Consider the following 16,115-nt stretch of genomic DNA (forward strand, 5'->3'; position numbering starts at 1 on the left):
CTTGAACCACTATTTAACGTTTATTTTGAGGTAATCAGACTCCTAAGTTTAGGATAGCGTTGCGGTGAACACACGCAGTACAAAATGTTTTCCTAGAAAGGGCCTGGCCGAGACACGCGGCGAGGTGCGAAGTGGTCGGTCAATAAGGTCGCTCGGACATTAGATGGTGTGCCGTGTGCCAGCGCGCACACACACCACACTTACTTACCAACAAACTATTTAATCAAACTGTTTTATGCCAATGTTTGTTCTATCTGTTTACAGCAATTCAGTAAATTGTTCCGTTTTCGGTTCGAGCATTAATTAAAGACTCCAAATTGAGGGGAATTGCTTAACTAATTTTCATTTTTAATCTTCCGCTTAAATACTTTGATTTATTCAAAAAGTGGATAGTAATTATTTTACGACCACGATTCAAATTAAAATATATGCCAACATTAGAATTAGGTATACAATTATGTTGATTTACGTGGTTCTTAATATATTGCAAACGTGCTCTTAAGGTGACGCGATATCGATTATGATGTGTCACGTTGACCCTCTACTATTCAGGCTTAAGGAAAACTACTAAAATTATACCTATACATCTGGTTGTACATTAACGCGCTCTATAAATGTATAAGTACATATTAGCATAGCACAGCAATACAAAACAGAATTGTGTAGTAGTATAGCGAAAACTGACTATATAGTGTATATACATATGTGATGTTTTCAGGCAAAAGGTACCACATTGTCGCTTACCATAAGGACGAAATTTGCTAGTATCTTTATACGAATAACCTGTCAGAGCGTCCTTGAAAACGTAACATATTTAGAGATTATGGTACTGCTAATCTAATATGCACAACCTTTTTTACCATTGGCTCAAGTGTCGATTGCTAATTATCTCACATAGTATATTATATAACAACATCAATTACATATAAAAGTTACTGGAAATCTGCCAATGGTACACGGTGCCTGGTGTAACGGAACCTTGAAAGCAATACACATCCCGTGGATACCATCTGAATTAAAGTATATAGCATCGTGTAATATCCCTGTAACTTCGAAACCACTAAGATACTATAGGGTATAAGATACTCTTAACATAGATTTACTTACAATTTGGCAATTTGTATCTTATCGGCGTCATTTTGTCTGCCGAAGTCGTGCCAGGGGCGCGTGCGTGGGGGCTGGGCGGGCGAGTGATGCGCGGACGGCGTTCCTCGCCCGTCCTCCGGTGGTTGCTGGCAGATCACTGTGTAGTCGAACGACTGTGCACACAAAAAAAAAATTAGCGTGAACCACTGAACAGCAATATATTTTCTAAAGGCTAGTTGCAATTCGATGCCAATTTTAATGAAGATCGATATTAAAACAAATGAATAACTTCTGAATAATCGAACTTAGGTTAAACGAGTTTTGATACAATGAGGGCTAACGCGTATGAATTCGCCGCTAGGGGCGCTAGTGTAGATGGTGGTCTTTTCCATAGTTCGAAATGTCAAATGTCACTTGTCACTTCAATGACTGACAGCTGATCTTTAGTCTTTTGGACCACCATCAACAGAGGCGCCAACTGGTGAGCAAAAAAGCCCTCATTAGTAACAAAGGATTTTTTTCTATAATGTAGTGCCGATATCTATCCGGTAAGAATAATTCCATTTCATATTTTAAGATAAGATAAGATATAGATTACTCTAAATAGGGATGTTGTTGGAGACTGTATTTAATATGAATTCTTTCACACCATGCATAAAATAAATCACTAGAAAATTACTGGAAAAATATAAAAAGTAGATTGCAGTTACATTGTGACACGATTTCTATTTAATTAATCGGTATGAAAACTATGAAATATAACGAGTAGGTTGCACTTGACGTCAAAAAAACGTGGTTCTTCAAAAAAGTAATGTACAGGTTTTTAAAGGGTCGGCAACGCGCATGTAATATCTCTAGTGTTGCAGGCGTCCATAGGCTACGGTGACTGCTTACCATCAGGCGGGCCGTATGCTTGTTTGCCACCGTCTTGGTATAAAAAAAAACGTCACTCCAGTTCCATAGCGGCCAACCATTTTTATTTGATACCTGATTTGACTTGTCAATTAAACACCATATTCTCCATTAAAAATGTAATTTGTCGGTGAACTGAATATATAACTCGCATAGTTATGAAAAATATTCAACTCAATTTCCTTGTCACGATAAAGCAAAGTCGTGCAATAGTTCACCCACTTATTAATATTTACTAAGAACAACATTCAGATAATAAACGTGGATCAGCAAATTAAAGTCCTTCGCTTGGTTGTCTATTAGTTTTATGAACAAATAATACCCAACAAAATATAAAGAAGAAAGAAATAGAGTTATCAACCAAATACATACCTACCTATATATTTAATGTATATAAAAGAGAGGTTTTGGTTTGATTTCATTTACTGCTCTACCGGAGTAAAGTACTTTATTTTATATTTACATATCGTACGACTTTGCTAATAACACTTTTAGTCTATAAGTTATCTATATGAATATTTTATGGGACAGGTCGATTTCTTAGCGATATTTAAATTATGTACCTAACCTACATTCACGACACTACCTGCGAGTTTTAAAAATGTTTTTCAAATATTTAATAATAATAATATAAACCATCAAATATATTAGTATGTACAGGTAATAATAATACACCAACCACCTTTCGACAAAACCTGAACTGGATAATCTTCCTCACGAAGGAGTAATTAAAACATTGACACTAGATCATAAGTTAGAATGTATAACAAACAATGTGGTTAGAAGGTTATGAAACTAGTACGTCTAGCACAACTTACTTTTCTGGAAATCAAAATATACATGCAACAACAAACACTCATGCCAGCACTATGGTATTTGTGTATACCGTGTTATTTGTTTAAAGACAATTAATTTAAACACATACATTGTAAACACTATGTAAAGTTGTAGGTATGCCTACCTACATAAAATCATATGGCTAATATCTAATACATTTGCAAGTTGATTCACCTACGTACGTACGGCGGATATTGTAGGTATTCATAGTAATGCTATCTATGTAATGTATATCCCATGTGACCGCAATTTGCGAAAAAGATTGTATAATTTTAAATCACGTTCGTGCAATTAACTCTGAGGCATTTGGATTAAAGCTCCATTTTTAGCGTTGGCGTGTTTTGGTGTCGGGGTTTCCTATCATCAAATTCCTGAATTGTAATGACACTTGGCAAGGAACGCGTTGAAGTCTTTTTCTACGACTGCCTAATTTCGTAGCAACGTAGCGCTCTCCCTTGCATACAATTAGGATGCTACGGATAGGTCACATATCTCGCAAGGATTTTTAGAATAGATTCAAATGTTTTTTTAAATAAAATCGTAATTATTTGAATATTTTTTACTAAAACTCTTTTCGCCATTCTTATTTGTTTTCAACTTGTTTCTTTGGTAATCGGCTGATGATTAAACATTTTTGTCAATTAATATTTGCCTAATGAATAATGTAAATTTCTTTGATTAGAGCATAAGTAAATATGTTGATTATCTCATCTCTATAGTTTAGTAAACAATATGTATGTAGTTACTATTTGTGGTATTTTCTATAAAAAGGGACCTTATTGTCGATGGCGCTTACGCCATTATAAACGATGCTCCGATATAAATACAATGCCGCGCGACGCTGTGTGGCGTTAGCGCCATCGACAATAAGGTCCCTTTTCATAGAAAATGCCCCATTTTATGTTCATATTTTATGATAAGATACCTAGATATTCTCTTCAGCGGAAAAATGCAGATCTAAGTATCTAAATATAAGTAGCTGAAAGCTCTTAGGTAAGTGTTTTTTATAAAAGTATTATTTTTGTGGATAGGTATTTTAACGCCAGCTAATTCAAAAGGTACCTAGGGCATAGAGGTGGGGCGTAAATAACGTCTCGCGAGTTTTCACCGTCGAACGGATATTGCTTTGATAAATAACCAATTACACGAACGGGTGTTTTGAGAGATACTCTGTTACACTGATGTTTTATGTCGAAATCTTCCGTGAATAAAGTCCAATTGGCAACTAATTTATGATAATGGTTTCTCATTAAAATTTCATTGTAAGTGTGTCATCGGCATTAAGTAGTTATCAGCTATTTGCAGGTATGACGTTACTTCAATACATTTATACATCTAATATTTATCTATTTGTTTGAGCCGTTTAGATATTTATGTACCTATCAGTTTCACGTATAGGAGGCATTTACTACGGATTAGAAAACAATGTTTTTTTTTAAACTATGCCGTACCTTACTATAATATATGAGTTATATGACCTAAACAAACTGTTAACGAAATTGTATATAATAAAGAAAATAACGCGAAGTGCTAGTTATAAACACAATGTACATATGTAAATCTTGACATGTAATTTATATTACCAATAAAGTATGAGTATGAGTAAATGAAAAATTTAGGTATATAAATAATTCATAAACGCGTTAGGAAACAAGGTATTTAAATTAGATACATATGTTTAAGCTAATTGTTAAGTAGAAAAACAATATTCTTACTATTTTCGTGTTATAATCGCGGAACTATTAGACCAATCGGAAGATTAATATAGGTATAGGTACCTAGGTTCTGCTTCATAAGTTCATACTTGTATATAGGTGTCATTACAATCAGTTTTCTATGCAATAATGACTTGATTGAGTGGTCCGCGCACGTAAACAATAATCGAGTTAATTAATGCGCTGAGAATTGCATATTTTACTAACAGGCCATGCCCCACGTGCAGTTAGTAAACTTTACAATTGAGTTAGTAGCGCCGCCGCCGTATATTTATCATTTCACTATTGCTCTCATTCAATTTGATTACCTCATATTTCGCTCAGTAAGGTGACAGTAAACATCAAGCGAAATTTATATGGTGCCAGACTGAATTGCAAGCTCGAGTCGGTTCAACAAGAGGCAAATTAATAAACTCAATCCGGTGTCATTGTGGTGCTAGGTTGTCAGTTGCCTACTGCGTGCGCACCGCGCCCTGAAAACCGTCCTTCAAAGCAGCTTATCACCTAACTGGGTTATGGTCTGGTCCATTTGTTATTTTAATTTTCGCAAACATTGCTAATGCTCAGAAACGCTCCAGGTAGGCACTTGATTGACCCCGAAGGTTACGCTGCGGCGAGCCATTGTCTAACTCAAAGAGCAATTACACCAATGCACTTCATACATAAGTGTTTAAAATGTACCTGCTCACTAATAAGCATTGTTTAGGTATATGCCAATATAATTCTTAGCAAATATACCTAATTGGGTAAAGATTTGAATTCTTATTAGATTTCATATAATATATTCTTTTTGCTGATTAGAAACCATCTTAGCAGAAAATTTCGATACTTGTTTATATAAAATAAAAAGATAGACTGATAAAAGAGGCATGGTTCGGCAACAGACTTATAAGGTTATCAGCGTTAAATAAATATTGATAATTAGAGCTGAGCGCGGGTGGGCTTTGATGACTTAATTAGTGAAATAAAACTTATCTGCATATCTACCGACATTCTGATATAAGGTGTACCTACATAAAATGTATCAACTATTTAATAGGACCTAAGTATATATTAAAAATAAAATACACTATCCGTTATAAATAGAAAAGATACAAAATATATTGAGATCTAACAAGATATCATAATCAAGGATGACTAACTAGGTACATGTTGTTGTGTTGTGTATGATAAAGTGGTGAGTGGTGTGGTGTAAGCATCCCGCCCGCCCGCGCCCGGGTGTGCACCGACCTGCTGAACGGCGGTGTGATCCCTGGGGGTGACAGCATCAGCGCCAATTCCACTGTCCGGCGAGGGCAGGTCCACGGTGAGGCCGGCAGCCGCGATCACGCTCTTGCTGTGGTAGCGCGGCGCCGCGTACCGTTCGCCGAAAGCCGACCCCGGCGCCGCTTCTGCGTCCCCATAGGGCGGCGCGGACCTCTGCTGGTAGCCTTCACCCACAAAGTACTCTCTATAGTAGGGCTCAGCGGCGAAGGCGGCACCGGAGGGCTGCCGCGAGTACTGATCGCCATAGGGCGTCGGGCTCGGGGTGCCGGGCGGCGCGAACATTTGCGCCGCGTACATGGCGGCGTCCGGCAGCAGCGAGCCGGCCGAGGAGGCGCGCGACGGCACCGGCGACGGCGACGCCGCCTCGCTCACCTCGCCCACCGCCACCTGCGGACACACGCGTCTGTTACACGCGTTCTCCCACGACAACTGTCCGCTCCGCAACGTCGACGCGTACATGCCGCGTCGAAGCACAGTTCACAGCTTCACGTACACTAAGGTTTATGGTCGGTAACACGTTCACATGAATAATCCCGGATGAGTATACAGGTCCTGGGGATAGGGTGCATCAGAGTAAAGCAGGTTAGGGCGCGGGCGGGCGCGGTTAGTGCGTCGCAAGCACGGAGCCCGGCGCATTGTACGGAGACCGCGATAAATAATACATGAGTGACCGGTAAGGAGTGTGTGAGTGCGTGCGCGCGCGACGGCGGCGTGCGGACGTGTGACGCACCTTGTGTCGCGGCGGCTTGAGCGCGTGCGCGTGCGGCTCGGGCTCGTCGGCCACCTTGCGGCTCAGGTCCTCGGGCTCGCGCTTCACGAGCCCCGCGTGTAGCAGCCCGGAGAGCTCGCCCAGCTCCGCCCCGTGCGCGCCATTGGTTGTCTTCAGCGCCGATCCGGCCCTGCGGAGGGGAGATAGCGGTGATTGGCGCCGCCGACGCTGCGCGCGCGCTACTCGCGCCGCGACCTCGCGCAGCGCAGCGCGCAGCGTCGTTACAGTTGATACGTGTACTATTCGCGCTATCATTATCCTGCAACTGCGCTAACTGTCATACTGATAATTTACATTCCTTCACATTCTACAGACATTCATCATCGGCTCAACAATTATTTTCATATTAATTTTTTAACGGAATTAAAAGGATACATAATACGAATATGTATAATAAAATAACCATAATTTTAATAAATATTAAACACATTTCCATTTATAACAAAAGTAGTACCTACTAATTTTTTTGCCTAATCGCACAATTTATTTTATTTTAAACTTTATTGCACATAAAAAGTGTACAACAGGAGGACGAATTTAAGGGCTTATTAGTAAGAAAACCGGCCAAGTGCGAATTGGACTCGCGCACGAAGGGTTCTGTACCATTACGCAAAAAACGGCAAAATAATCACGTTTGTTGTATGGGAGCCTCCCTTAAATATTTATTTTATTCTCTTTTTAGTATTTGTTGTTATAGCGGCAACAGAAATACATCATCTGTGAAATTTTCAACTGTCTAGCTATCACGGTTCATGAGATACAGCCTGGTGCCAGACGGACAGACAGACAGACATCCAGCGAAGTAATAGGGTCCCGTTTTTACCCTTTGGGTACGGAACCCTAAAAAATTAGTTAAAAAATGCATACAAATAAATGTGTACTACCTGTAAGCAATATTCCAGAAGTGTTCACAATTCTTACACATTTTTGTAAGTATTCATAAGTCTTAGCTACTTTTCCATTGTTTCACTATACTCAAAGAATTTAATTTCCGACCCATTTTGCACCTTATCACAGTGACAATAGTATGAGGTCCCTAACTGTCCCTAGCGACTTTAATATTGGTTGTCACTGTGACAGAGTAGGTACGACATTGGTCGGAAATTAAATTCTTTGAGTATACCTACACTTTTTTTTAAAGTCGAGTCTGTATAAAAAATGGGAACACTTCTTCGTTTCAGTTAAATAAGAATTACCTATACCTCTACCTAGTCTATTTTTTTTACAATGAAGTACTGCCCATAGGAAATAGTATAGAACACTCATATTAAGTAAGAAGTGTGCGTTTTAGCTACTTATCTAACCTACCAACGCAATATTGTACGCATTACCAAAGTTTAAACGTCATATGTTCAATATTATTTTCTTGACACATAATAATATTTAATATAATATAATATATAATAATATATTTATTGCTTTCACATTGGTAAAATTACAGATGTTCTTAATCGATAATGTATCACAACATGACACCCTGTAAGGGTATTGCAATTTTATCTATCTACTCTAAACTAAACATAGTATGGTTGTTTATATTAAACGGCAATTTGTAATCCTTCAAACTAGTAGGTAATTTATCAATTCATTCATTCAGTAGAGATGAGAAGCAGTAGTTTTTAAATGTAACATTTTAAATTTAAATATTATGTTGCATCTTACGCTAATGGAAAATAGGTAGGTATCTATAATAATTTACAATGAGAAATATAGAATTGTTGGGCCTAAATTAATATTTTGCACATTAACTTATTCCCAATGCCACTGCTACTTGGTAGGGTGCCCATAATGATGCCTGTTTTTCCCCAATTAATGAATTTGAGAGAGATATCATATCATTGTCAAGCCAGGATCAGTCTTTGAGTTTCAAAAAACGCTTCCTTGATTTGTTTTTCAGTCATAGTACAAGCCAAGCCTTGCTTAGTTTGGGTTTAAGTCGACCTATGTGAAATTGTCGGTTAGTTAATACCTAATAAATATTTCATTAAATACACTTGCAGAAATATAGAATGATACTAGTACTTACCTATTTTTACATTGCTTAGTGTTTGGAAGGATTAAGGTATATTAGGATTTTTTTAATAACATTCTTAATATACCTACCTAGTACCTATATTTTAAACATATGGCCATATTCTGAATATTATTGATATACCTACATGTGCAGATGTAGCTACTCATACAAGTATTACACATCACATACCAACATACCCATTTTAAGAAAGGAATGTTGTTTCTTGGAAATTCGTAGCTCCGTCAAGAATATGCAGGCAAACTTACTTAGTAAAATGTTCCAGTGAAATAATTTGTAATATAAATATTTGTCTTTTTTTAATGAATATATTCGCGCCACGTAGTACTTACCTACACGAGGAACGGCTGAACATTTGTTTGATTTGTTAGCGATGCGGCCACCTCCGCACGCCGAGCGCAGGCGCGGTTTTCGTCGGCACTGATGCGATGTCAGTGCGCGCCGATTTATGATAATTGAAGACAAGTTTCATTGGCGTTCAGATGTTTATTTTAGATAAGAGTCTCGCGCCGCACTATTTCATGCGTCCGAATTGGTCGGGACGCGCGACCTCCCGCAAGCTCGCTCGCCGCCGCCCGTGTCCGATTGCAATTCTCGCTTTGCTCATACTTAACGATTTATGAAAGCGATTTGTAAGAGAAACACGACGAGTGTGAAATCGCTCATCCGATAAGATAAACCGCGTGTGTAAAATGTTTCGGGAAACGTCGACAGTGTTTCTACACAAGAGAGATGCGGCGCTAATTTGTTTCACGGATTATTTCGGCAGCGCCGACGGTCAGGTAAGTCAGGTTAGATTTCGTGTGCACCGTCGATCGTACGAGCGACAACTACGTAAAATATATTCAAATAGATTTTATGACAATGAGGGTACGAGTTACGGAATGAAGTGGCATAGATATCTTTATTCATGCGAGTGAAACATAAAGCGATGTTTGCTTGTCGTTCATTGTTGGCGCCTTGCAAAAACATTACACAAAGCGCGCTCCACTGACAGCTGAGTCGCGGCGCCTCGAGACAGGACCGACCGCCAACTTCGCTCGCGGCCAAGCTTGCTGTCGCGACCCAAGCTTGCGATGCGAGACGTCATCCATTGTATCGAGGCGTGTGTCTATAGCAGTATGTAAGTTCGAACTGTTTGAAGAATAATCCGAGCGACACTGCAATTAGACGACTTTTGCACTGAAATACATCTTATGGTCATCCCTTCAATTCAAGCCCTATTTCCCATCCCCATTATTTGCTAGTAGATGCAGCTAAGATTTTTTTTTATACTTACACGGTTCATAACCAATTAAAAATATCAAGCCATTTTTATTTCCCGACTCACTTTACAAAACCAGTCATTGCAACTTGAATCTGTTTCTTAAGGCCAGTTGCACCAACCACAATTAACAGACTGATTAACGTCAAGCAACAGATAACTATGAAACTTTCCATACGGTAAAATGGTGACAGACGGTTTGGTGCAACCGGCCCTTAGTACGGTAATTTGAGCGGATTATTTTGATTCAAAAGTTACTCTTAATCTGTGATTATATCAGCTAAACCTATCTCATCATTGGGTAGCATTTCAGATAGTACTAGTGAAATATACTATTATATAAATACTTACTTACCAAATATTGGTTTGTGACAAATATTATTTCTCCTTTTTATAAGAGTAGGTATTTTATTAAATAAATAATCAACACATCCGCCGAATGTGACCGGTTTCAATGCTCATGTCCCCTCTAACATACGCGGTTATTCAGGAATTCTAACATCATAACTTGTTATTAGATCCCATGCCACTCGTTAACCACTTTCCATTCACATAAAAAACAAGTACAAGCTTGTACCTAGCCTGTTTATAAACGGTGATGCTATTAAATTTTACAAACAAAAACTCGTCTAGAAATTGGCATATGTATTTATCATTAATGAACTTACTAGCATTTATTAGGAACACGGAACACAGGAACAGGGGCCCATTTTTCGAACAATATTAGGCTAATATGATTAGTATGTTGTCATGGAAACCCATACGATTTGACAGTTTGTGGACTAATAATATTAGCCTAATACCGTTTGAGAAATGGGCCCCAGGTTTACTTTTAAATCGTATCAAGTTAAGATTAGCTGTGTAAACGTGCCTACTTAGACATAGCGTGCCTACTTAGAACTTATTACAATCGTTAACCAAACACTTGAATTATAATAAAGAGTTACTATTTACGTACCTATAAAAAAAACCTACAAGTACATTTCTAAAATTTCTATTTGTAAGTAGGTTATAAAATATCAGTAGGTATGTGAACCTTACCGTTGCCAAGGAAAGAATTGTATTAATTCCAAAACTTACCTGCTATCCAACATAAATTTAATTTTGATAAGGAATAGAAAGGAATCCGTTACGAACCCGAATCCCAAAGTTTAGATCAGATATCAGTGTCATGTTGCAAATGATTACCATAACAGTGGCGGTAATAAAAGGATAAGAATGAACACCTCTAGCATCCGACTGCTACATTTTACATGCAAATAACTATTTTCTTATCAAAGCAAATCGGAATACGCGCGGATGCAATTGCCATTATAATTATTTGCAATGTTTACTTAACACCCTTTCACACATGACGAGATCGCGACAATGCGATGCAAGGGGTGCGCATGGGCAACCCTATCCTAAGCACCAACTCAGAAACGCACTGATTGAAAAATCTCCTATGAATCACAATGATAAACTTTAGTATCCTCAAGGATAAATAATGCATTAATCGTGTGATTTGTAGGTTATTTTTATTATAGTCACCATCAGAAATATTTATTCTCAGAATGTACAGAAATGTTTGATCATACACTAATAGTAGTCGTGTTCAGATATTTGTGAGCAATTTCTTTGCTCCGATATATATAATGACGACTTTGTTAAGAGTAATATATGTATATTTAATATTTCTGCTTATATACGTCCCACTGCAGGGCACAGGCCTCCTCTTATGCACGAGAGGGATTGGGCTATAGTCCCCACGCTAGCCCAATGCGGGTTGGGGACTTCACATACACCTTTGAATTTCTTCGCGGATGTATGCAGGTTTCCTCACGATGTTTTCCTTCACCGATAAGCTAGTGGTAAATATCAAGCGATATTCCGTACATAAGTTCCGAAAAGCTTATTGGTAGGTACGAGCCAGGATTTGAACCCGCGACCTCCGGATTGAAAGTCGGACGTCAGATCCACTCGGCCACTACCGCTTAAGAGTAATAATTTTCCAATAATGTAAGATTCAATAACTATAATCAAAGTATAATGTAGTCGAAAGTAATTCATACAAGTAATTGCATAATAATGTTAAAAATAATAACTACCGGTAAAGTAGATGTCGGTCATGTAATATACAACAAACTAGCTGTTGAGAAATGTAAAGAAGCTTAATGATGAAGAAAACCAGTGAGATAATGAAGTGAATGAACACTTGGTAGTGGTATCGCGCTCGGTATCTCCCGCGGCGACAGTTTATCCGTTGCTTGACGAATAGATTAGAATCTATCGCGCGACGGAGACCGCGTCGAGGAGGAGGCGCTTGCAGCGGATGCCCGCATCGTAATATCAATGCTATTTGAATATATCATCCGCTAAATGTAGGTTTATTGCTACTTTTCTCACGGAACTAATACATTATCAAAAACTTTAATTGAAAACGATTTCGCCATTTGTCTAAGGTCTAAGTCATTTAAGAGTTTGTAGTTACACGGAGCCGTAACGGTGATTAATAAGCCGTTAAACATTTCCATGATCCTAATTAACCGAAAATAGCGAATAGGTAATAATAAAAATAAATCAGCATGTCTGTGAGTAATGCTGTTAAAAATAATTCGCATGGCTAACAACTGTTAATTCAAATTCTTTAGCTGACCGTTTCAATGGGAATGTTCGCATGATAAAGAATGGTCAAGGGGAATGGTCAGCCCCGATTGGATATTTCGCTACGTGATGGCCGGCCAGGGACATAACGATGTTCCTATCTTTTTATGCATTATCTTATAAGGGGGATGGGGGTTTCCAAGGGAATTGAATGGTATTAACTGCTTTGCCATTAACAATACAGTCGGATCGTCAAGAGAGAACCGGTTCTCTCCTAAATGGGTCACACGGTTCCAGCTCCTGAGTTTTTGCCGCCGCATTACCGAGCGTCGCACACCCAGGGATACTTATGAACCATTATGTATTACAATTTCATTATAAAACTGTAAACATAAAATAACTACTTAATGTATGTACCTACCAATAAACGCTCAACAGGTATGTATATTGTTTATCTTTACTTCCATTATAACATTCATAACTGATCCGTTACAACGTTTATTGGTTTATAGGAGATAATGTATTCCGAGTGTTAGGGTCATATCAAAAATGGTCATTTTATAATTAACAATGTGTCGCTACAGGATTAATTAACGCGCCGACAGTGGCTTCGTCGAACCTTCGCAATTTAGCATGTAGGAAATCCCACTGAACACTATTTTTTTTAAATTATATTTTATTACATGTCTATTAACTTCATTTATATTCGTCCATAGGTAATTCCAATATTAATGTAATGTAATAAAGTGATCCGGAGAGAGGAGAAAATGTTTTCCCGTTAGTGGTGAGTGTGAACAGTGACAGGGTCAAAGGGCGCGCCCCTCCCTGAGACATCCCGCTGCGCATTTCTATGCTAATCTTAGAGTTAGCATTCGACAGCGTCCAACTTATATTAATGGTTATAGCCGCCCGTTTCCACCTAACAGCCATAATATTCGTAGTCCTGCCTGGCTATAACGGACGCTAGGGCAAGCTGCGCCCGCGCAATACGCAACGCGTTTACGAAACATGCTCACGCCTACGGCTGATCTCGAGGATATTTATAAAGATGGAACTAGTCCGTGTCTAAGTATATTGAGCATTCAATTCAAATAATACGAGCGATTTAGACAATAAACACTGCAAGCCGAACCTGACGATGAACCTGGCGCTCAACTAGAGGTGAATTTGCATACAAACGCATAAGAGACACAGCCCGGGGAGCGGGCAGGGGGCGCGGGTGAACGAGCATTCGTTATAATTTTGAATGTATGAATGAGCAATAGCGCGCTCATCGTAGCTCGTCGCGTGGGCCGCGCTCTGACAATGCACCAGACAAGTCCTGGGCGTCCTTGTCAATGTGAGCCGCTTCCAGCCACATCCGTCTATTGTCATTATTTGTATTTATGCACTCCTGTAAACAGTGATGAGAATGACGAGCCAAATCTGGTCGCCGTCACATTCCATCCGCGCGCCAGAATTGAGGGCGACTTGTCCCAGTCGCCCGGCCCCTCGACGTGTGAGGTGTTATGAAGGAGGCCCACTGCATCGCAATGTTGCACCATGCACTTTTACACCCTCCACTACTTATGAAGGTTTTTGTAATTTCTCTCATAATTTTTAATGTCCATTACAGTCTTCATCAGGTATACGAAGGGTTCCTTTTAAGTTGTGTCGTTTGTAAAATCTAAAGACAATTTAAAGCTCAAGTACTATTTATTTATTGTTTTTCTAGGAACTCGGCGTGATATTTGATACACTTTTTCATTCGGTCGATCCAGATTTGAAACCACTTATTCCACTCCGAAGTTAGGGCTCTAAATGGCCTCTTCTTGGGTTCGGTACCGTTAACCGCGAAGACATTGCTTGATTTTAGGGAAAGCAAAGAAATCATTAGAGCTCAAGTCAGGGCTGTACGGCGGGTGGTCGAGAATTTCGACGTTATGCTCTTGTAAAAACGCAATTGTTTGCCGGGAGGTGTGTGAGCTTGCATTGTCATGGTGCAGTACCATACGATGTTTTGGGTTGATTTTTGGGAATTCACTTAAAACTTCTAGTATTACGCAAAGTGTGATATACTAGTCAGGGTTAATTGTTTTGTGATATTCTAACCCAATAGTGGCAATGTATTTAAAAAAAATGTTTTTTTAATCTAGTATTTAATACAATTTTGCTGTGCCCTAACAGGGTATCATGTACCGACTATATTTCATTTAACACCTGTATGTAATGAACATGATTGTAATAAATAAATAAATGAATGAATTAATGAATGTGTCCACTTTTGGCGACAAATGAGTTAACCATTTTTTTAAGCTCTTCTTGAGCATATGACTTATTCGGGCGGTCGGTTCGGCTCGTTTTAGAACACTCAGACGGTGGATTGCTGTTTGGAATCTGGATCTTAAGCATGAATCCATGATTCATCACCACTGACAAGCGGCACCAGCTAATGCAAGCCGTTTTTGGTCGTCAATAAGCAAACAATACCACATTTACCGGCAAGAATATTTTTTTACACCTAGCTCTTCATGTAAGATTTATTAAATGGTTGTCCCTGAAATGCCTATAGAAGCTTCTATCTCACGGTAAGTATATCACATGGCGATCTTCGACGATCAGCTGCCGTACAGCCCCAATGTTTTCCTGGTTTTTCGCGGTTCTCGGACGATCTTCACCCAGTCTGTCACTGAGCTTAGAGCAATCGCGCTAAAATTCCAAAATTAGCGTTACACAATCCGAAGGCATGAAGTGTTGTCAATAAAAACAGTAGTCAGCTCTTTAAAGCACTGAAAACCGTCGCGTCGCGTTAAACCTCATTTAAAGTTATAGAAAATTATCGCACGAAAATTTTCCTATGAAATTTCCATCTTCACAACTGACTTGTCAACTTTGACTCGACGCTGTACTAAAACGGTTTGGTCAATCATAATTCGTTTATTTATTTTGAGTTTAATACGATGGTCGTTTTTTTAGGGTTCCGTACCTCAATAGGAAACAACGGAACCCTTATAGGATCACTCGTGCGTCTGCCTGTCTGTCTGTCCGCTGTCACAGCCCATTTCTTAGACAAGATAAGATAAGATTTCTTTATTGTCAAAGCTGTGTTGGTACACAGGTCTTATAAATATCATAGAAGTTCATCAGCTTTCCCATTTCGGGCGTACAATAATAAACTAAACTAATACATGCAAACGTAAAACAATAATCGTGTTACATATCAAACATACTTTTTTGGAATTTTAAAATAAATAAGTTATTTAAAAAAAAAGACAAATTATTATCACCGAAACTACTGGGTCTAAAATTTTGAAAAAAAATGAATACCTATTAGAAACGTGCAGTCAAGCGTGAGTCGGACTTAATTACTTAGTTTTTGATCCTATCCCTACGAGGTTTTTAAAGACATTTCACTCACGTTTCAGATGAAAAAAATACTTTAAAAAATATTAATGTACGGAGCTCTTGGCCGGTTTTTTAAAAATAATTGTAAGATTTGCAAACGACAAGACTTAAAAAGCAGCCCTCGTATCGGAACGATCAAGTTCTTGCTCAAAAATATCTGAACATGCGCTATGACACTTTTAAAATAATCTTAACGGCCTTCCAGCCCAGTCGGTAGCTGGACCTACAAAGCAGGAACGGTTCGACTCCCGGTAAGGGCATTTATTT

The 16,115-nt window shown here is 38.8% G+C and overlaps 1 protein-coding gene across 3 annotated transcripts in view; it reads right to left on the minus strand.

Moving 5' to 3' along the window:
• LOC134755894 (protein grainyhead) overlaps positions 1-16,115 on the minus strand; it is a 182,150-nt gene that overhangs the window by 47,105 nt on the left and 118,930 nt on the right. For 2 of the 3 annotated variants that reach the window (XM_063692541.1, XM_063692540.1), the window contains exons 4-6: positions 6,547-6,715; positions 5,781-6,203; positions 1,108-1,259 (exon numbers count right to left, since the gene is read on the minus strand). In XM_063692541.1, coding sequence (XP_063548611.1) covers positions 1,108-1,259; positions 5,781-6,203; positions 6,547-6,715 — 744 coding nt within the window. The remainder of the gene's footprint in view (positions 1-1,107; positions 1,260-5,780; positions 6,204-6,546; positions 6,716-16,115) is intronic. The other variant, XM_063692542.1, reaches the window with a different exon arrangement.

Source organism: Cydia strobilella, chromosome 3, assembly GCF_947568885.1.
Source record: "Cydia strobilella chromosome 3, ilCydStro3.1, whole genome shotgun sequence".
NCBI lineage: Eukaryota > Metazoa > Arthropoda > Insecta > Lepidoptera > Tortricidae > Cydia > Cydia strobilella.